This window comes from Myotis yumanensis, unplaced genomic scaffold (assembly GCF_028538775.1).
Source record: "Myotis yumanensis isolate MYYU_CA2020_CCGP unplaced genomic scaffold, mMyoYum1.0.hap1 SCAF_15, whole genome shotgun sequence".
Taxonomy (NCBI): domain Eukaryota; kingdom Metazoa; phylum Chordata; class Mammalia; order Chiroptera; family Vespertilionidae; genus Myotis; species Myotis yumanensis.
This window is the reverse complement of record NW_027223766.1, coordinates 1,324,866-1,346,201: the sequence shown is the minus strand read 5'-3', so window position 1 is coordinate 1,346,201 and position 21,336 is coordinate 1,324,866. Positions and strand designations below refer to the sequence as shown.

The window sequence follows — 21,336 nt, the reverse complement described above, 5'->3', positions numbered from 1 at the left end:
GCCCCCGGTCTCAGACACACTCCTTGCCCCGCCCCGGTCTCAGCAACGCCCCGACCTCGACCCTGACCCTGGTCCTAGCCACGCCCCCGACTCAGGCCACGCCCGCGTTCACTGCCCTGCTCCGGGCAGCGTTTCCGACGTGTCCTGCTCCGGCCATGGCGCTGCTGGGTCGGGTTTCCTTTGCTCGAGGTCGCGGTCCTCGGCGGGTAAGGCGGCGCTGGAGGGGGCGGCTCGGGGGGTCCCCGCGAGCACCCTGCTTGTGCCTGCCTCGGGGCGGCGTCCGGGGCCCGGGGCGGGGACGGGGGTCCTGGCGCGAGGAGTATGGGCCCGCCGCGGTTCTCAGGGTCGTCCCGTTCCCAGGCGTGTGCCAACTGGGACAAAGGGACCGAGCGCACGCGGCGGGTCACTGGCCGGAGCAGGCCCTTTCTTAAGAGGGAAACTCCATCTTGTGCTTCTGTGCGACTGAACATTAGTGCAGCCCTCGCTGGTTTGGCCCAGTGGACTGTGGACTGAAGGGACCCAGGTTCGATTCCGGTCAAGGGCACATGCCTGGGTCTCCTTCGGGCTTGGTCCCAGTGGGGGGCTTGCAGGAGCAGCCAATCAATGATTCTCTCTCATCATTGATGTTTCTATCTCTCTTTCCCTCTCCCTTCCTCTCTGAAATCAATAATTAAAAAACATTAATACAAACAAATTCACATAAAAAGAGGAAAAAAAGATCAGCACCCCGCTGTCGGACGCGGTGCTGGGCAGCGCGCACCGGTGCACCCAGGACCTCGGCCTGCAGACAGCGCGCGGGAGGGCGGGCGGCAGGGGCGGAGGGGCGGAGGAATGGAACCGGGAAAGGAGAATGTCCGATAGCCCCTCCCCCAACTAAACAAAACCCCGACTCAACCAACCCAAGAGGCCCGGGTCCCTGCCAGGCACAAAAAATAACCTGCCAGTGGGAGCACTTCTGACAGTTGGATAGAACGGGGCACCCTGGTGTTCTTTCTTGGAAAAGGATAAATCCCAAGTAAGGAGAACACGCGAAACGGTCTGATGAGTCTCCCAAGTGACACAGCTTTCTTTGTAAAAGATCTGCTCAGGGCTGTGGCTTTGCTGATACCGGTTCCTCTTCCTGTGAAGATTTAGGTTATAGGTCGTAATCAGAGACGCTAATTAATGATTTCTGACTCCTTCTCATGTCAGTCCTCCAGCAGCCCTCTGGTGGAAAGTCTCCAACACCAACCGCCCAGAGTGTGGTAATAGCTCCCACACGCTGCACCCCAGCTCTCTGACACCATTAGACAGTGCAGGCTGAGGGAGAAAATGAACCCCTTTAAAAACTAATTGCAATCTGACAATTCTGAAATTCCTTTACTTAAGAAAAATGTTGAGAATGGGGGTTTGGAGGCAAGAAACCCTGTTGCGATGGGTGGTGGGTCCCTCCGTTTGAATTCCTGGGAGAGGACTTCAAACATCAGTGAAGCTGGAATTGTATGTGTGTGCAAACACAGCTTGAAACCCCTCATTTGAATACTTTTGTTACCAAGAACCAAGAGAAATGTTTCTTTTGTTACACATCCTATTTAAGAAGTACTGTGCTGCCCTAGCCGGTTTGGCTCAGTGGATAGAGTGTCGGCCTGTGGACTAAAGGGTCCTCGGTTCGATTCTGGACGAGGGCGTGTTTGGGGGTCACAGGCTCCTCCCGGCTCAGGCCCAGTCTCTGGTCAGAGGGCCTGCAGGAGGCAAGCAATTGATGTGTTTCTCTCACATCAATATTTCTCTCTGTCTTTCCATTCTCTCTAAAAATCAATGGAAAAATATCCTTGGGTGAGGATTTAAAAAAAAAGAAAAAGAGGTGCTGTGTTAAATTGTGTGGTTAGCTACAAAACAAACATTCAGAACTGGCTCTGTGCCTGGCCCTGGGGACAAAGATTTAAAAAATTGAATTAAAATCCTGCTCTCAGTTGTATTGAGGAAAACATTCATTTATCCACTTGTGTATCAGGAAATGCTAATTAAGTGCCTACTAAGTGTTGAGCATTCTTTGGTGTTGAAAAAGGTACCTCCTGTCATTGAGCCCCGTGTATTGTTTTAACCTAGGGATGCTGACCCATGAGTGCACCTTAAAATCAATTTGTGTAAGAGCAAGATCAGTCAGAAAAATAAACTGGAGTCGGTAGGAAGTGCCAGCCTCCATCTCGTGCAGTAAGCTCAAGTTCACTTTTCTTTTTAATTTGCCATTCTTCCTTTGTCAGTTCACTCTTTGGTATCTGTGATGCTTCTTTTTCTTTTGCTTTCATAAAAGTAATAACTTTACTATTTTTATGAAAATGATACCTGGTCAATATGAATTCAGGTGTTACAGTTAAATAAATTTAAACAACAACAACAATAAGGTGTTATGGTGACCTTGGGTGACTGTCATTCCAGATACCCGACTGCAGGGAAAAGGACTGGTGTCCAGGCATCATTCGGCTTGAATGTATCACATTTATTTTCCCCTTAGAACTAAACATCGGTTCATTGTCTTCTGGTACCGCATGTTGTTGGGAGAAGTGTAAGGCCGGCTGGATTTGCCCCCTTATTTGTGCTTCTCTTCTCTCTGGAAAGCCTAAGAAGTCTTTCTTTATACAGTTAAAAATTCCAGAATAAAAGCCGCCTGGAGGCAAGGATCTCATCTGGTTTGTTCGCTGCTGCATTTTTTAATAAGCACATTCCCAAGTCAAAATAAACCCCTTCAAGAGCAGGAGTTCTGTTTCTAACTAACATGACTAACAAAAAAGAGTCATGTTAGTTTTGGCTCACGTGAGAGGGATAAATAAGAGATGATCTGAATGAAAGGTCAGAAGGAGTGAGACTCCAGCTGAAAATTTCAAACTGCCTGCAAATTCCTCTCTGACTCCATCTCCCTGGATTGTGGAGGATCGGCGAAGCATCTGCTCGGTGCACATCTAACTGCAGACAGATAACTCACAAAAAGCGGCAAGTATCCCCTGCACACAGGGCAACTGCTGTTCCCAGGCCTCCCGTTTGTTGCTGTAAGATGTGTCATTACTCAGCAATGTAAGTCCAGCCTTGCTACTCGCAGCAGCTGCATAGCCCAGCCTCCGCACTGGGGCCAGGGGCCAGTTCACCGCCTTTTAGATTTGCTCGGCTGGGCCTTTGTGTTGCTGTGGCAAGAGGTCTGTGTTCTGCAGACGCTTAGCACATCTGGGAAGCCCCTAAGTTAAGGAGCCAGTGGAGGAGCGCAGACCTCAGCACAGAGCCGGAGCCTACACGGCTGGTGGGGAGCCGGAGCGGGGGCAGATTGGGCTCCTTCATTTTGTGATGTTTACACACTGTCGGCATTAGTGGGGGTGTCCCTCCTTCGGCAGGGCTGTCCTCTGCCTCGGTGCAGTGGAGCATCAGCAGGTCTCCTCTAGCGGCCCCTTCCCCCTGTGACCCATCCACGGTGGTCTGGGCAGTGAACAGAAGGCATGCATGGCACAGACAGTGCCTTCTAGCAGCTGGACAGAGTTCATCGGGAGGTGGTGACTGGAGGCTCACTGTGTGCATGGACTGTATGAGTTGCTTTGAGAATGCAAAGATATGCATTTTCCCAAAGTCATCCTTTGAGAAATAAAGTTGTCCGGTCTTTACCAAGCTGCCATTTTTATGTGACATTTAAGGCCAAGTTCACTTATGGGAATATCAGTTTGGGTAAATTTGATCTGAAAAATATTTATTTTGACCTAAACCAACAGGTAGTTAGAAACTTTAAGAATGGATATGGTAATATTCCATTGTCTTATAAACATAGCTCACACTTAGTTGTGGAATAGAGAGTACTCACACTTCAAATAGGTCATGCGTCCTTACCATCACACTGCCTCTAGGCCAGTTTTCTTGCTACAATGCCGTTTTCCTCTACCCTTCCTCTATTGTGAACTTGCATATGTGATTTGATTTTTTAAAACTTTTTGTTTTGTTTTGTTAATCCTCACCCAAGGATATTGTTCCATTGATTTTTAGAGAGAGTGGGAAGGAGAGGGAGACACAGAGCGAAACATCAATGTGAGAGCAACACATTAATTGGTTGCCTCCTGCACTCACCCTCACCAGGGTCTGCAACCAAGGTAAGTGCCCTTGACCGGAATCGAACCTGAGATCCTTCGATCTGGGGGCTGATGTTCTATCCATTAAGCCAAACCAGATAGGGCAGATTTTTTTTTAACCTAAAAAAAATAGTTTTATTGATTTTTAGAGAGAGAGAAACATCAATGTGAGAGTGAAACAATCGGCTGCCTCCTGCACACCCCCTCCTGGGGATCGAGCCCACAACCCCTGCATGTGCCTGACCTGAAGTGGAACCAGCGACCTTTCCGTGCATGGCATGATGCCCAACCAATCGAGCCACACCCCCCGGCCAGGGCTTGTTAACTTTTAAATGAAAAATGAATGAGCATATCAAGCACTCATCAGCACACAAGCATCAGCAGTGACTGTCCTGTAGGCCCCTCCCCTGGGAGGCCCTGCCATGAGCCCCATTGGGTCTGTCTTCCTGGAGTCCAGGGTGGAGCCTTCACCCTGGTGTAGGGAGGGCGTCATGTGACCCATTTTTATTTTATTTTATTTTCAACCCATTTTTAAAGAGGCACCAGTTTTAAAGTGTCAACAGAGCTCCTGACACTTTGCTTGGTTTTGAAGGCTGACTCCGCCGGTTGAGAAAGAACGTGAGAGGTTGAGGCTGAAAAGAAAGGAGGAGCAGAGGCCAGAGGTGACCGTGCTTGGCGAGGGTCAGGGTGCCGAGGGCTGGTTTCTTGTGGTCCTTCCAGCAACTTCTGTGCATATATCAACATGTGTATGAAGAGACCCTCATTAAAAAATCACACAAATGGAACATGTTGCTTAACAGAATTTCCTCAACAAGTAATAGTTGAGTGATTGTGTAAACAATATATATGTAACAATGTTTACATTAACGTGAGTTCTAGCTTCTAATAGATGCACCGGATTTTGTTATATGGCTGAGTCCTGATTGATTAATTATATTCCCTATGGAAATGCAGATTTGTTTTCTAGCCTTTCCTGTTACAAGCGATGCTTTAATGAATATGTTGGACTACTTTGAGCCCCTTGTATATCTGATCCCTAAAAAATAATAACAGTAATGAATTTCAGGATAAGTGTGTCAACTTTTGTAAAAGCCCACTGGGATTTCGATAGAAATGGAATCTGTAGATCATTTTCAATCCATGAACACAGGTATCTTTACAAGTCTTACACTGCTTTAATTAAATATATTAGTATTTTGTTCTTTTTGATGTGATTATAAATAGACTAGCTATTTTAATTTTATTTTTATCTTAGTGGATATCTATGTAAGATTGGAGTCGCTCAGGGAATTAGGTGGACGCAGTGAGCAAGAGGGAGTTTATTAGAGGGAAGGGTTGGGGGGGGGGGGGGGCGGGATGGAGCCACAACCAGGGAAGGCTGGGACTCAGCCTCTGCTGTCCTTGGGGTTGAATTTTATGCGCCAAAACCGCAAGGGGCGGAGGCTGAGGGATTCAGGTGTCCTAGCTGATTGGAAGAGCTCTTGTCCTTCAGCCCTTCTAGTGCTGGCCGTGGAGGCTGTGGGCTGCAGGCGCCGTTGTGATTGTTGTGATCGGTGGCCTGCTGTCTCGCCCTCGGTGCAGCTGCCTCCTGTTGAGTCAAATAGGGTGACCGCAGGCTGTTCCACGCAGTGAGGCTGGGGCCACTGTCTCGTTCGGGACTTTCTAGTCGGCCTGAGCCAATGTCCTCCCTGGCCTGTCACTTTGAACATTGCTTCTTTCTCCCCCCAAATGAGTGAGTATATCTGTCAGAAAAATCCCCAATCGTGGAGCTGCTGGTTCAAAGGGTATTTATAATTAACATTTTGATAAATGTTGCCAATTGGCCTCTGAAGAAATTGTCCCAATGTATATCAACAGATTATAAGAGTGACTTTAATAAGCTGTTTCTTGTGTCATGTATTATAAAATCTTGAACCTCAATAATCTGGTAAGAGAAAAAGGTATCTTCTTGTGCTTAAATGTGAGTACTTAGCTATAAGTGTGCTTGTATGTATTTTCTTTGTGTAGACTATCTTTTAAAGCTCTTTGCCTAGTTTTTCTATAAGCAAATGACTTCTTAATACTCATATCAATAGATTGGATTTTTTCCCTGAGATGTAAACTAATTTCAAGATGCCGTTATTTAAAATCAATGGAAACAACTACTTTAACTTGTTGAAACCAGGGGAAAGAGCTAGTTTGAACTGCATGGCTGCTTAAGACTGGCTTCTCTGCTCTCCCCCAGCTCCGCTGGCGTTGGAGCCTGGCCATTCGTGTCACAAGCAAACAAACAAGCATGTGCTGAAAGAGGCCCGATCTTTGGTGCCAGAGACCCAGCCCAGAGGGAATGAGACCCGTCCGCCTTCCGGTGGCAGAGTCCAGGGCAGAGCCTTCACCCTGGTGCAGGGAGGGGGTCATTCGACCCATTTTTAAAGAGGCACCAGTTTTAAAGTGTCAACAGAGCTCCTGACACTTTGCTTGGTTTTGAAGGCTGACTCCGCAGGTTGAGAAAGAACGTGAGAGGTTGGGCTGAAAAGAAAGGAGGAGCAAAGGCCGGAGGTGACCGTGCTTGGCGAGGGTCAGGGTGCCGAGGGGTTGGGGAACACAGATTACTTCCCTACCTGGGACCTGGTGGAGAGGACTGAGGCCATGTTGTCCAACAGCTCGAATGTCATGCTAATGAGTTAAATTTTTTAAAATATATTTTTATTGATTTTTAGAGAGAGGAAGGAAGAGAGAAACATGGATGTGAGAGTGAAACATCTATTGGCTGCCTCCTGCACATCCCCTATTGGGGATATACTCCACAACCCGGGCATGTGCCCTGACCAGGAATCCAACTGGCCACCTTTTCATGCATGGACAATGCCCATCCCCCTGAGCCACACAGGACAGGGCTAATTTGTGTATTTTTAATTCTGGAGGACTTTTATGTTTTTGAGGAAAGGGATGTTAATGTGGAGGCCCAGGCAATCTATACTAATAAAAGCCTAGGTGGCCCTCGCACACAACATCATCACAAGATGGCCGCCACAAGATGGCCACTCTCACAGCAGAGGCGGGGCCTGGTGGCCGCTCCATGCCGTGAGGCCTGGGGGTCCTTCAGCTCCGTGCAGCATGGAGGAGGCGGGTCCCAGCAGAGGTGGCGGGTCATGACAGGAAAGGGCAGTTGGGGGCGATCGGGCTGGCAGGGGAGGGCAGTTGGGGGCGATCAGGTCAGCAGGGGAGTGGTTAGGGGCAATCAATCAGGCAGGCAGGCAGGCGAGTGGTTAGGAGCCAGTGGTCCCGGATTATGAGAGGGATGTCTGACTGCTGGTTTAGGCCTGATCCCTTTGAATTTCATGCACTGGGCCTCTAGTTGTATATAATAAAAGGCTAATATGCAAATTGACCAAACAGTGGAACTGATCACTGTGATGTGTACTGACCACCAGGGGGCAGATGCTCAATGCAGGAGCTGCCCCTTGGTAGTCAGTGTGCTCTCACAGGGGGAGCGCTGCCCAGCCAGAAGCCAGCTCATGGCTGGCAAGCACAGCAGCGGCAGGAGCCCGCCTCCACCGCAGTGCTAAGGATGTCCGATTGATGGCTTAGGCCCGCTCCCTATGGGATGTCAGTCAGACATCCCTGAGGGCTCCTGGACTGTGAGAGGGCCCCGGCCAGGCTGAGGGACCCCCTCGAGTGCACGAATTTCATGCATTGGGCCTCTGGTAGTAAACAATGATGAGGAAACAGCTAAGCCAAGCAGTATTTAAATATTGACTTAGATCCACAACTTTACGAGGGTCTATGATTATGTGGTTTTTACAGATTTGAAACTGGATTTTCTTAATAATGTACCTAAAACATTAAACAGTGATGTTTACAGAAATGTTTTTACATGAGACTTCAGAAACTTTTCTATGGTGTAAAATTACACCATGATTCCCCCCTTCTTTCCTGTATTGGTTTCTTGGGTTTTTCTTAGACAAGGAGTCACCTCACCTGTCTCAGGTCTCAGAGGCCCTGTACCGTGGAGGCCCCTAGGGCCCAGGGCTCTCTGCAGGGGTGGGGGGTGAGGGTGGGGGGGTCTCAGCCAGGTTAAGGTAGACTTCACTGTTGGAACAGCTGAGTTTTATCTGAATTTTCCCAATTTTGAAATATTGGCTTAAATTTTTAAAAACACAGGCAGGCCTAAGAAAAGACCTGTGGTCTAGAGTCACCAATGTACCTATATTATAGTGTTTATTCTAGGCATTTTAGACAAGCCAAAATACTTAAGGAACTTAGGAATAAATCTCGTTGGTCTCAGCCTTCATCCTGTAGGGAAGAGACAGACAAGACTCTCAGGATCGCACTCTGAGGGTGAGAAGCAGGGTTGCTCTCCCAGGCGCTGACGGAGGGTGGGGAAGGGGGTGCGGTTTACAGGATGTAGGTGAGAGATGAGTGTGGGTGGGGAGGCAGGTGATGGCTAACCTTGTTTTGGGGAGATTTCAGAACTCTTAACTAAAATATAAATTTGTATTGCCAAAATTGGAAGACTTGGGTTAAGAATTTTAGAGATTTAAAGATCAATCTTGATAGGAAAGGTGGTCTTTCCATTCTCAAAAACAACTTATATCCAGAAAAACCACAGTGAGATTTGAAAACCCATAAAAGACTACTTTGTATTCACTTTTTAAGACTCAAGTGAAATAGCCAACATGCTGTTTCAGTTTATTCAGGATCCTTCTCTGTAGGGAGAAGAGATTAGATACAAGATCCAGTGAGGTCTGTTCATTTCTTTGAATCTTAATGTTGAAATCAACTTGCTTTTAAGCAGACAGATGGCTTGAATTTAATACTCAGCAGCATATATGCTGAGAATGATCAGAAGGTCATGTGGATTAAAGTAGCATGTCAGTTTCTTCACTTTTCATGGTGGGGAAAGGGAGTCAGGGTCAGTAGCCCTGACTGGGAATCGAACCGTGACCTGCTGGTTCATAGGTCAACCACTGAACTACGCCAGCTGGGCAGGAATTATTTTTATCAAATGTTATTATTTTTATCTTTATAGCCTTTAACCTGCACATTAGGAAATTGAGAAATCTTTTACAATAAATAAAAAAAGCAAGTTTGTATGCAAATATTTTGTTTAATTTATCTTTCATATAGTACCACATCAAATTACCCATACAAATCAACACTAAATAAGTAGAGCCTGTGGGAAATGAGAACCCATTTTTTCATTATCACTTGGTAATGACAAACTCACCAGCCTACTCAAGGAAATTTCCCGATTCATCATCCTAATGGAATAGCTCTGGGCCGTGGCAGCCTCAGTCCCCCTGCCACTTAGGTGGAGAAGGATCACTGTGGGCTGCATGGATTTCATGCTCGGACAAAAAAACAATACATGGAGCCAAAGGAAAGAAACCAGAGTTGCACATGTATCTCCACCAATTATTTTATGCTCCTCAGATTTTGTCTTTTAATAATTTTTTCCCTGACAATAAAATCAAATTATACTTATGGGACTATCACATGCCTTTGGCGTGATTATTGAGCTTAATAGGAGCTCAGTGAGTGGAGAGAGGTGGCTCACAGGCGATGGCATCCACCATGTTGGAATCTTCCTTCTGCATCCGGGCCCCTCCTGTGCAATGGGGTAAAAGCACTGCCGGCTTCACGGGTGGGGAAGGTTGGTCAGTTTGATATCTAATTCTGACACGTGGGAAGCACCTAAGAGTGTTGCCTCTTTATTGTTTGTTATTTGCTCAACAATTAAAGTTTGTTTTTATAATTAAACGAGAGGCCGGTGCATGAATTTGTGCACAGATGTGGTCCCTAGGTTTGGCCGGCAATCAGGGCCGATCAGGGCTGGGCCGATCGGGGTCTGCCAGCCAGGGGGAGGGACAGGGTACAGGGGGTTGGCTGCTGCCAGCCCCAAGGAGGGAGCCAGCCCTTGGCCCCCCGGGAAAGGGGCCGTGTCTGCCACCACCCACCTCTGGTTCCCTGTCCCAGCCCAGACCCCAAAGATGACGGTCGCCAGGCCTGGCATGGAAGGAACGGACTGTGTTGAGTGTCTGCCTCCTGGTGGTCAGTGTGCCATCATAGTGACTGGTCAACTGGTTTTTCTGGTTGTTCAGTTGTTAACGGTTGTTTAGGCTTTTATATATATATAGAGGTGAGAAGATGGCAGTGGTTTCCTCAAGTAATGTGAGAGTGTGAGCTGTAAACTATAAGAGAGGGCAATGCAAATATTTTTTAGTTCAAAATGTTTTGGTCCTCCCCACCCTCCCATTTTAAATATAGCAGAGCCCTGGCCAGTGTGACTTGGTTGGAGCATCGTCTCATGCACCAAAATGTACACATTTCAATTCCCAGTCAGAACACATGCCCAGGTTGCAGGCTTGATCACTAGTAGGGGGTGCGCAGGAGGCAGCTAATCGATGTTTCTCTCTCATTGATTTTTCCATTTCTCTCTTCCTCTCTAAAATCAATAAAAGCATATTTTAAAAAAGATAAAATAAATATAACAGAAATAGTTTATCTAGATTTATCATCCAGAAGGCTACATCGGAAGAGGCATTTGACTTAATAAACCTTATAAAGAACTTTTTATGATTGTCTTCAGTGATTCAAAGGCAGTATGTGATCTTTATCCAAAATATTTTTGTTAAAAGGCATATATGCTTTATGTTAGCTTTTTAATGATAAATTTAAGTAAAACACCCGCCAATAATAAAGCTGGCATTTATAGAGTGCTTAGTGTGTGCTAAACAGTGTTGTAGGTATTTTACTTATATCAACTCATGAAATCCTCACAAGCATCCTGTGGGGAAGGTTCTGTTATTGTCTCCATTTGTAGAAGAAGCTGAGGCGCAAAGAAGTTACATAACTTGCTGACGGCTGTTCTACTGGGGAGAAAGTCCTGTGCTACGTCGTATCGCTCCAGAGCCCGTGCTTTTAACCAGGCCTCTATGTCACTAAACATTCCGACAGGAAAGAGTAAAAATTGATTAAATACAATGCCAACATGGTAGCAGGGAGTTGTGTTAATCCAGGAATTTGCATAATATTAAAGAGTTAGTGTTTGGAAGTTCACCTCTTATGCAAATTTCAATTCATTTTTTTCTCTTTTAGTTTTTCAGTTATGGAACAAAAATATTATATCAAAGCAGTGACGCTTTTCAGTCTAAATTCTTTCCACCCCTTCAAAAAGCGATGCTGCCACCTAACAGTTTTCAGGGGAAAGTGGCCTTCATCACCGGGGGAGGCACCGGCCTTGGCCGAGGGATGACCACGCTCCTGTCCAGCCTGGGGGCACGCTGTGTGATAGCCAGCAGGTGAGTCGCCGGCAGGTGCCTGAGGCAGGCTCCCAGCCTCAGGATGGAAACAGTCGGCCAGAGTTGTTTGTTTTGCATCTTACCTGCTGTGACACATCCGCTCTGTTATTAAGTCAGTCTCCTTGGGAAGCCTGTTACAGCTTGAGGTAATGATGGATCCTGGAGCAGCTGATTAGTGCATTTCCCAGCCGCAGGGAGGGAACTTTTTTTGTACATGGAGGTGAAGCTGAAAAGTACCACGTGGAGGCTGCTTTGCTCTCGGTGGGAGTGATTGTAGTTACTGCTTCAGAGGGCAGCTCTGTGTGGGGATGATGGGTTTAGTCCTTCGTGTCCTATCAGATGGACGATATTTCACACACCTGTGGTTGTGATGACGGTGGGAAGGGTGAGGCCACGTGGAAGGAGTTTCTCAGAGGTCCGCCCTGGTTGTTCCAACTGTAAGTCTAGAGCTTGAGAGATGGGCAAAACCTCCCCTCTTCTGTTTTGAACAGTGCAGACATTGGGAGGAGGTAGTTGCAGTGTGATTACAGCTGCTGTGCAATTTACAAGGGCCAAAGGAATTGCCTTTGATGAATGCAAATTGGCCAGACCGTTTTTGTTTTTGTTTATGCTGTAATATTTTTAAGTGTGGCAAACCCTTTTTTGAAACACTACATAACCTGCCGGGGCTGACCAGCAGACCCTGAGCGACGGATGTTTATTATTCTGACACACATTTCTGTGAAAGGGAGGGCTAAGGGACTGCCTGGCTAAAGGACCAGACAGCTCCATTTGCCTGCCTCCTTAGGCTTTTATTGTAGCAACAGCTTGAACTAAAATGAACTGTTAGATATGATCAGCAGGATAAGCATCCTTGAGAAGACACACGTGTCTGCAATGTCCTTTAAGCAAGGACGTCTGAAGACTAAGCATACAGATTCCAGCAAACACCCGGGGCCCAGACTTGTTTGGAAAAGTCAAGGCAGGGCAGCCACCTTCAGCCAACTCCCCCTGGAGGCCCCGACCTTTTGGAGAATCCTCCTTACAGACATTCCAACCAAGCCCCTTGCTTCCCCACAATAATCGACACTCGCGGTTACTTTTTATCTTTCTTTCAAGAGTACGAGGTCCTGAATGCACACAATGCACTATGTGCATCCATTTGGTCTGAAATCTACTCTCACAGAATCTAGTCTATAGGGTGGTGTAGGCTTACATTTACATGGATGTGTTTTCTTTCTAAAGCAGCCTTGGGAACCGATATAAATGATTGTAATTAAGGAAAAAATCTTAAACCTATGAGCAGATATAAAATAACTGGTTTAAATGTAATTCAATACATTAGTATGTAAATTTGTTTGAATCAGACTTTTAGAAAAATGCATTCATTCAAACTGATTTATATGTAGCTTTTGTATATTCTCAAAAATGCATCCCTTTAAGCTATAGACTGTCTTTGTGTTCTAATTTGTGGAATTAAAAAGAAAAAATATGTGACATCATTTTAGAACTCATGCAAAGGATACCGTGTGCTTGTTTTTAGGAAGATTGATGTTCTGAGAGCCACTGCAGAGCACATTTCTTCTCAAACTGGAAATGAGGTACATGGGAGCGGGTTGTTCAGCGCGACTCAGGAGTCTCGTAACCAACCTATGCGCGGTCTTGCCTCAGGCATCAGAGCGGCTTCCTTTGTCTGTTACTTCGCAGGTTCGGGCGGTGCAGTGTGATGTGCGGGACCCTGACATGGTCCGCAGCGCCGTGTCGGAGCTGATCAGCGTGGCGGGCCTCCCTGATGTGAGCGTGGCGATGCGCCCGTGGGTGCGGGGGTTCCCGTGGGTGTGGGTGCGGGTGCGGGTGCGCCTGCCGACTCCTGCGATGCGGTGCGCAGCGCCGCGGCGCCGCTTAAACAGGCCCGATCAGAACCGCCGCTGCCAGGCCTTCGGGCGGTCCGCAGAGCAAACCGCACCTTCCGCTATTCATCGGAGTGTGACCACCCAGAGCCCTGGGCCGGAGCACAGTGTAGCTTAAAGGGCTCTTGGTTGCCTAATGAGCTTGGTCGTGTCTGTCGTGGAGAATAATACAAACAAGGAGCCCACGGGCCCAGGCTTCTCGGTTCACCTGGGCGGGCTCTCAGGCTGCGGGGGTTGGGGGTGAAGGTAAGGGGTGGGCGCCCCCCGCTCCCGAGGAGGCTCTTAGGTTACAGACAGCAATGGTACCCACTGCCCCGGAGCGAGGCAGGGCCTGCACAGGCAGAGGAGACACAGGTCAGCAGCAGGAGTGTCTCTGGGTGAGTGAAGCTGAAATTAAAGGTATTGTAACTGAGATCCCTTGAAGTAAAGTAGTCACATGGTAGGTGTTCACCTCTATTTATGTCCTCAATAACAGACTGCATCCTGGTTTTGAGAGAAGTAGGATTCAGAAATTTGGAAAATGACAGGAGGTTTTCACAGGCTCAATCTCGGTGTTCCCAGCAGACTGGTCTTACTGTGTTCGTCGGGTAACACGTTTCAGGGTGACGACCCTCATCAGGTCTCTGACTGCCTTGCTCCTCTGCTAGGTTGTGATAAACAATGCAGCGGGCAACTTCATTTCTCCCACGGAGAGACTGTCCCCCAACGCCTGGAGAACCATCACCGACATAGTCCTGAACGGCACGGCCTTTGTCACCCTGGAAGTGGGGAAGCAGCTCATTAAGGCACAGCGAGGTGGGACTGCGCGTCTCCCCGTCCCCAGCTGCTGTGCGTGGGCTTGTGGGCAGCCGCGTGGACAGAAGTCAGGGCAGTGTCCACCCCGGGACAAGGTTGTCTCACGGAGAGGAGGGTCCTCCCTGTGCTGGGGTGAGCTGGGTCCGTGTCAGGAGCATTGAGCCATGGGAGTGGCCAGCTCTCCCCCGATGACCGTCTGGCTGAGCTGGGTTTTCAGAGGTGGTCGGAGCCGGGAGGGAGAGCGGGGGGAGAGGGGGAGGCACGCTGGGTGTAACTGGCGTGTTGCCAAGGGAATTGGTGTTGATTCGGAAGGAAACAGTTATTTCCTTTGGATCTCTCGAAAGTGCCTCATGAGGGAGGGATGGTTGGGAAGCTTATCGCAACCCGGCAGGGGAATGGGGGTGGCCAAGAGGAGGGGACCACTGGAGGCTGGTTTCTTCTTGCACGTGGACGGATGGATGCGGGATAATTCAGGACGTTAGAAGATCAGGCCTTACTGGGCAGATGAGGATTCTGCGTGGTGAGTGGGCGGGTGAGGACAGCCATGGAAGGCTGAGGGCTGTGGGTTTACAGGGGCTACTAGGAAGACATTTGCGTTTAGTTTGGGGAGGGGTGTGGGGACAGACAGCAGGTGCTGGAGAGGCCTCAGCTGCCTGTGTGTGTGCACAAGTCTGTGTGTGTGCATGTGTGTGCGTGTGTGTGTGTGTGTGTGTGTGTGCACGCTGAGAACTCCTGCACGTTCTCCAGCCATCACTGAAATTCAAACCCAGGCCACCCATTCCCCCACACAAAGGGGATGTGATCTAGGTTGGAGTTGGAGTGATTTTTATTTTTTACTTTATTTTTCAGAAAGGATGGGTGATGGGGACGGGAGACAGCACCTGGCTGAGCCCTCTCTGTCCCTTCTGCCCCAGAACCTTGGTCTCTGGGCCTCTTCTCCCTCCACCGGACCTTCTCCACATCTCACTCATCCCCCCCTCGGCCCTCTTCTCTGTTCTCGGTTTCTCCCCACCTCCGTCTCTCATCACTGTGTTTCTTGTCTCCCTGTCTCTCTTACACTTCAGCCACCCGGTGAGCCTGCCTTCTCTCTGACTTTTCTTTCTTCTCTCATTAATGTCTCATTTAAAAACAGACTCGGATCTATTTTTATTCCTCACATTGGATTAAAATTCTATGGGCTTCATTAAAAATATATTCGCTAAAACTTTTCAAAGGATGGAAGCCCGTTTTTACTCTTCCAAGATTCCTGTCGGTCATAGCTTCTGTGGCTATGGGGTTCACGGCCTGGCTCCACGGCCTGTGGAGCTCAGCGCACAGGGTCTCTCTGGGCGGAGCCCCAGCCCAGGAACGCGGGTGTGGTGGCGTCTGAACATGTCAAAGTGTGGGACCCCGGGGTCCCGCGAGAGCAGCAGGCTGGTGACCTGTGAGCAGAAGCATCCAGGTGGTTGGGCCGAGGAGGGTGGGAGGCGAGGGTGCTGGCAGCTGGAGGGCATGGCTGGCAGGCAGGACTTGGGGAGGCCGTGCCTGAGGGCCAAGGACTGTGGCCTGAGCGGGGCTGGGCAGCATTGGGGATGTGGCAAAAGTAGGTTTCTAAGCAAAATGAACAATACTCAACAAGCAAGAGACAGGAAGCTTCTGAAGACACCCCGGCACGGTCAGCGAGGGCACGGCTTCTTTGGGGAGGGACATAGAAAGTACCACACTGCGACCCACTCATCACTAGGCTATCGTGGTCAAGGGTGAATAGCAGTAAACAGTGAGAAAAAGAATACCTCATTTTATTAAAGAGCTGAGAGAACTTGCAATGAGGGAAGACTGACAGAGAGACTAATATGGGGTGTTATTTAAGAATTAGTCACAAAGGACATGGGCAGGATAAATACTGAATGTTTGATCCCTAGATCAAAAGAAAGGAGCTAAACCTTACAGTCTCACCTCCATAAGTCTGCTACCCGCCGGCACTGTCCATGGTTATCGCGGTTTCGCCGACGTGTGCCCTGCACTGCACGCACACACCTGTGACTGCCCTGTGCCTTCGAGCTGTTCCTCCAACCCACTCCTTCCCACCGGCCCCCAGCCTCCTCCCCGCAGTCTGGCTGTGTATCTGTGAGTCTGTTTCGGTTTTGTTTGTTTGTTGTTTTGCTTGTAGACTCCGCATGCACAGGAAATCACATGGCATTTGTCTCTCTCTGTCAGACTTATTTCACTCCGCATAAGACCAGTGACTAGGCCAGGACTTCCAGCCCGTGTGCCGCGAGGGCTTTACAACGTGACTGCCTGACTATGTGGTCAGGCACTGGCTTCTTTCCCCTAAGGCTTAGGTTGTCCGATAGAACAGTGACAACAGCCAGCACAGCAGTAGCCATCCTGTGTGAATTAATCAAAATTATACCTTTCTTTTTTGTCAGACCAGCAAAAATGTAATATATTTTTTGCTGTGTTGTAGAATTTTAATAATTAGTTTGTGTGCCATGAGATGAAAAAGGTTGAAAATTGCTGCTCTAGGTCATCCATAGTGTTGCAGATGGTAAGATTTTATTCTTTTTAATTCTGATTAATATTCCATTGTCTCTATGTGCCACGGCGTCCTTATCCAGGTGTCTGTCCACTTAGACGGCTTCCACACCGGCTGTGATCAGTAGCACTACATGAACACAGGGTGTTTGTCTTTTCGAATTAGTGTGTTCATTTTCTTCAGATATATTCCTAGAATGGGAGTCACTGGGTCACATGGGAGTTCTACTTTTAATTTTTTGAGGCGCCTCCATACTGTTTTCCAAAGTGGCTGCACCAGTCTGCACCCACCAACAGAACGTGCCGAGGCCCTCTCTCCCCGCACCCGCCAGCACTTGTCTCGCTGATGGTTGGCAATGCCATTCTGCAGGTGTGAGGCGGTGCCTCCTGTGCCTTCAATTTGCATTTCCTGGATGGTCCTGACACTGAGCAGCGTTCATATGTCTGTTGGCTTTCTGTGTCCTCTTTAGACAAAGGTCTCTGCCCATTTGTTAATTGGGTCGCTGGTTTGGGGTTAAGTTATATGAGTTCTCTCTATATTTTGGATATTAACCCCCATTCGCCATGTCCTCTGGGAGTATCCTCTCCACTCAGCGGCTGTCTTCGTCTTGCTCACGCTTCCTTTGCTGTGCCGGCGGCTTAGTTCCATGCGGTCCCCCAACGTTAGTTTTGCTTTTGCTGCCCTTGCCGAGGAGACACGCCCCGAGAGACGCGGTGAGAGCCTGCGGATGTAGCTGCTGACCGTCCTTTCCATTCCAGGGGCAGCATTTCTCGCCATCACCACCATCTACGCGGAGAGCGGGTCGGGCTTCGTGGTGCCCAGCGCTTCCGCCAAGGCCGGGGTGGAAGCCCTGAACAAGTGAGTCACCCGTGCCGCTCGGCAGCTAGGCCACGTCCTCGAACCCCTCCCTCCTCCCGTGGAGCATGAACTACCCTGTCCACGCAGGACTGAGCCCAGAGCGAGGCCCCTCCGCACAAGGCTTCCGCTGGCGCTGGCGCTGGCGCTGGGCGTGGCGCGTGGCACTGGGCACTGGGCGTGGCGCTGGTCATGGTGCTGGGTGCTGGGCGTTGCTCTGGGCCCTGGGGGTGGCACTGGGCGTGGCGCTGGGCACTGGGCGTGGTGCTGGGCGCTGGGTGTGGCGCTGGGCATGGTGCTGGACGCTGGGGGTGGCACAGGCGTGGCTCTGGGCGTGGCGCTGGGTGTGGCGCTGGGCGTGGCTCTTGGCGTGGTGCTGGGCGCTGGGTGTGGCTCTGGGCGTGGCGCTGGGCGAGCCGAGGTGGGAGCTCTGCAGCGGGGCCACCGCTGGCCTTTCCCTCGGCCTTCGCAAGGGGCAGTCACAGCGCCGGCGGCGGGGTGTGGTCTCTGCAGGCCCTGAGGGTGGGTATTGTTATTTTCAACATGGCGTCTAAATGTCGTGTTGTTTGTTGTAATTTTCAGGTCTCTTGCAGCGGAGTGGGGTAGATATGGGATGCGATTCAACGTGATTCAACCAGGGCCCATAAAGACCAAGGTGGGTCTGCTTGTCGCCTGTGAGTGTGAAGGTGACGCCGGGGTCTGTGCTGACGGTGTGTGGGGCCGTTCGGGGAGGCCTGCGTCCCGAGCTGGTCCGGGAGGGGTTCGCACTCTCCAGGCGGAGAGACGGGCAGGAGGCAGGCCGCTCGAGACTCAGTGTCTCATCTACTGAGAGCTTTCCTGCCATCAGTTGTGGCATTTTGTCTGATTTGCTTCAATGCTCTGCTGCATCTTATAGTTCTTAATTTTTACTTTGTTTTAAAGAGTCTGACTTTGACGGCTGTTTAAAAGAATAAGGGGATTGCGAGGTGCTGTGGGGATTACCTGGAGGCCTGGGCCAGTCTAGGGAGCACTGCTCTGACCCTCGTCTGGGCCTGTTTACTCCCCAAACTCACTGGGCGCCGCCGGTGAGCCCCTCTGGCTAACACGCTCCCTCGCGACCCCGGTGCGGCGCCCTCACACCGGCTCCCACGGAAAGCAGGGACTTAAGCCCGGTCTGGATGTAGTTTGGAGACTGAGGTGAAGCTCGGTAACTTGTTCCAGGTTTCGAAACACGTGGGGCGATGATGCTAAGGAGTCTTTGGGTTGTAGGCGGTTCTGGGTGTTAAATGTTAACACAGAAATAAATGGCTGTATTGGGTATTTGGCAGTTTCAAAGGTGGAAAACGCTCAGGACAACCGCCTGAGTGTGTGCAGTGTCATTGAATAGCTCGTTTGGCAACTCGAAAGCTTATGTCCAAGCACCTGCCCAGGTGGCCCTGTGCTCAGCCCTCTCGTCACGGAGCTTCCGCCAGGGTCTCCACCCAGGAAGGACTCTGCATGTTACTATTTACTCAGCATTGATTGAGTGCCTACTGTGTGCAAAGGTGCTGAGGAAGCTGAGAAAGATCCAGAAGCATCTGCCACAGTGTTTGTAGTGAGGTGCGAATCACAAGCATGTCCTTTTAAAGAGGAAACCACAGAATAGAAGCTCCCGAGTGAGTGCAGTGGAGCGGGGCTGGGCCGGTGCCCTCTGTGTCCCGGGTGCGTCACACCTGCCCTGGTGGCGGCGGCTCCCGGGAGCAGCCTGTCACCGAGGACGGGTCCCCTCCAGGCTCCGGGGCAGCAATCACCCCATCTGCTCCTCGGCATCCCCGGAGGCAGGGGCTGTTGGCGATGGACAAGCTACACCGCGCTTTCCTCTCTCTGGGTCTACTTGTTCATATCCCTGCACACTTGTTTTCTTCTTTCCTCTTATTTGAGAAGAAAGGAGAAGAAAAGGAGTGTCCTCTTAAATATGTGCTATTTGAGGCATTTTCTGTGTTTGCTAAGCCATGCGACAGGGGCCCCAGCCCCGCCTGGGCTCGTGCGCATCAGAGGGCAGTCCTAGCCTCTCCTGGGGGCGCTCGGTGATGGTGTGAGGCAGCCCAGACAGGCGTCCTGATTTTACAGCTGAGGAAACAGGTTAAAAAGGTTATACTCTCAGGTGATTTTTTTAAGGTCAATATGAGACAAAATTATCTCTTTTGAACTAAAGTTATTGTGGAAGAATTTGGCAAAATTATCTGTTGCTTACAAAGCTAAGGCATGAACAGGTAGCCACTTCATGCCAGTTTGCTCCTTCAGTGGGAAAGGCGTGGCATTAAAAAATGCATCCTGATGATTTCCTTTATCGCCAAGGGTGCCTTCAGCCGCCTGGACCCGACCGGAGCGTTTGAGAAGGAGATGGTGAACAGGATCCCCTGCGGCCGCCTGGGGACCGTGGAGGAGCTGGCCAACCTCGCCGCCTTCCTGTGCAGCGACTACGCTTCCTGGATCAATGGGGCCGTAAGCACGGAGGCCTCCTCATGCTGGGAGGGGAAGGCGGAGGGAGGCACATTGTGGAACCGATCCTAATGATCTTGAATACGAATGTGGCTGAAATCGTTACTTAGCTTTAAATAATATCAAGTAGTAATATACATTGCTCAGCCTATGGAATCAATTTATTGACAAATTCATTTTATTAAATAAAAATTACTCTGGTAGACGTGCCTTTAAGATTGGGTACAATTTGAAATTGTAGAGATGGTGGAAAGAAGATTCTAAGGAAAATAAATCAATTTAGGTTTAATCAAGTCTGTCTTTAAAATTTGGCATTTGATTGAGAGACCTAAGGATGAGAAAGTGGCTAATGATTCAGAAACTTGAGAAAGGATTTGATTTCAGAGTTTTTATTTTTTATTTTCAGGTCATTAGATTTGATGGTGGGGAGGAAGTATTTATCTCAGGAGAATTCAACAGCCTGCAGAAGGTAATGCCATTTCGTGGATATCATCTGCTATTAGCAGCTGGACGCTGAGCTCTCACATGCGAGGACACGTTAAGCTGCCCTTTCTTTTCTTGTCAGGTCACCAAGGAGCAGTGGGACACCATGGAAGAGCTGATCAGGAAGACAAAAGGCTCCTGAGACACCCTGGCCTGCCTCTGGGTTACCGTGGAAACGACACAAACTGCCTATACTCTTTTGAATATTTTCAAGTCTAATAAATTGTTAATTAACAAACATTCACTGAGTGTGTGCTGTGTACCAGGCCAGTGGTAGGTAGGCATTGTATATTCAAGATTCATGAGATGGGATCTGGTTCCTTCAAAATTATTTTAAACATGAAAAAGGGGGGAGTGAGTGAAGGCTCTGACAGAGGTGAGGCGTGCGAGGCAGTGGGAGGCACCGGGAGGCCGGGCTGGCAGGTAAATCGGCCTGTAGGGATGGGCCTGAGAGGAAGGCAGTCGAGGTCGGGGGGGCCTAATGGACTCTGCCGTCTGCTTGTTGTCTTTCCATGGGCCTGCGAGTCTTCTTTGGGTTGCTCAGTATTCATTCGGACACATCCCTTTGTAGCCGGCTTTCTGTTCGGTGTATGACTGATCTGCAGCCTTTGCCCTTAGAACTCACTGGCCGCCAGGATAGACACCCCTGAAGAGTGAGTTCTGGTGGGTGATGAACACACTCCCAGGGGCACTGTGTGGGGAGGTGACTCATCTCCTCCAGAGTTCAGAGATGGGAACCCGGGAGGCCGCTTTCCGTCCCCGCCTCAGAAGAAAACCAGATTCTCTGTATGAAGACGCTCAGAGCTTAGAAGTGTCCTTGTGTATCATTTTATTTAAGTTCGTATGTGCCTTGACGGATTTGTCATCCTGAGAATCAAATAATAAGAAAGCCACAGCCTCAAGTCTCTGCTGCTATAATTTCGAGCTTATGTTTTAAAAGGACTGTTTTGCTTTCCTAGGAATGGCTCAGTCAC

The 21,336-nt window shown here is 49.4% G+C and overlaps 1 protein-coding gene across 1 annotated transcript; it reads left to right on the top strand.

The window, feature by feature from the left end:
* The first annotated feature begins 100 nt into the window (after positions 1-100).
* On the top strand, positions 101-20,602 carry DECR1 (2,4-dienoyl-CoA reductase 1). The gene is made up of 10 exons (XM_070391947.1): positions 101-206; positions 11,163-11,365; positions 12,888-12,945; positions 13,052-13,138; positions 13,902-14,049; positions 17,323-17,422; positions 18,002-18,074; positions 19,736-19,882; positions 20,286-20,348; positions 20,445-20,602. Exons 1-10 carry the CDS (start codon positions 156-158, stop codon positions 20,502-20,504), a joined length of 990 nt encoding a protein of 329 aa, XP_070248048.1. The 5' UTR covers positions 101-155; the 3' UTR covers positions 20,505-20,602.
* Positions 20,603-21,336: the final 734 nt, after the last annotated feature.

Bases quoted from the DNA above. Each gene is read 5' to 3' on its own strand.
- DECR1 (XM_070391947.1), top strand. From the start codon at position 156: ATGGCGCTGCTGGGTCGGGTTTCCTTTGCTCGAGGTCGCGGTCCTCGG. The intron at 207-11,162 runs GTAAGGCGGCGC...TTTCTCTTTTAG, and splicing joins GAGGTCGCGGTCCTCGGCGG to TTTTTCAGTTATGGAACAAA. The intron at 11,366-12,887 runs GTGAGTCGCCGG...GCTTGTTTTTAG, and splicing joins CGCTGTGTGATAGCCAGCAG to GAAGATTGATGTTCTGAGAG.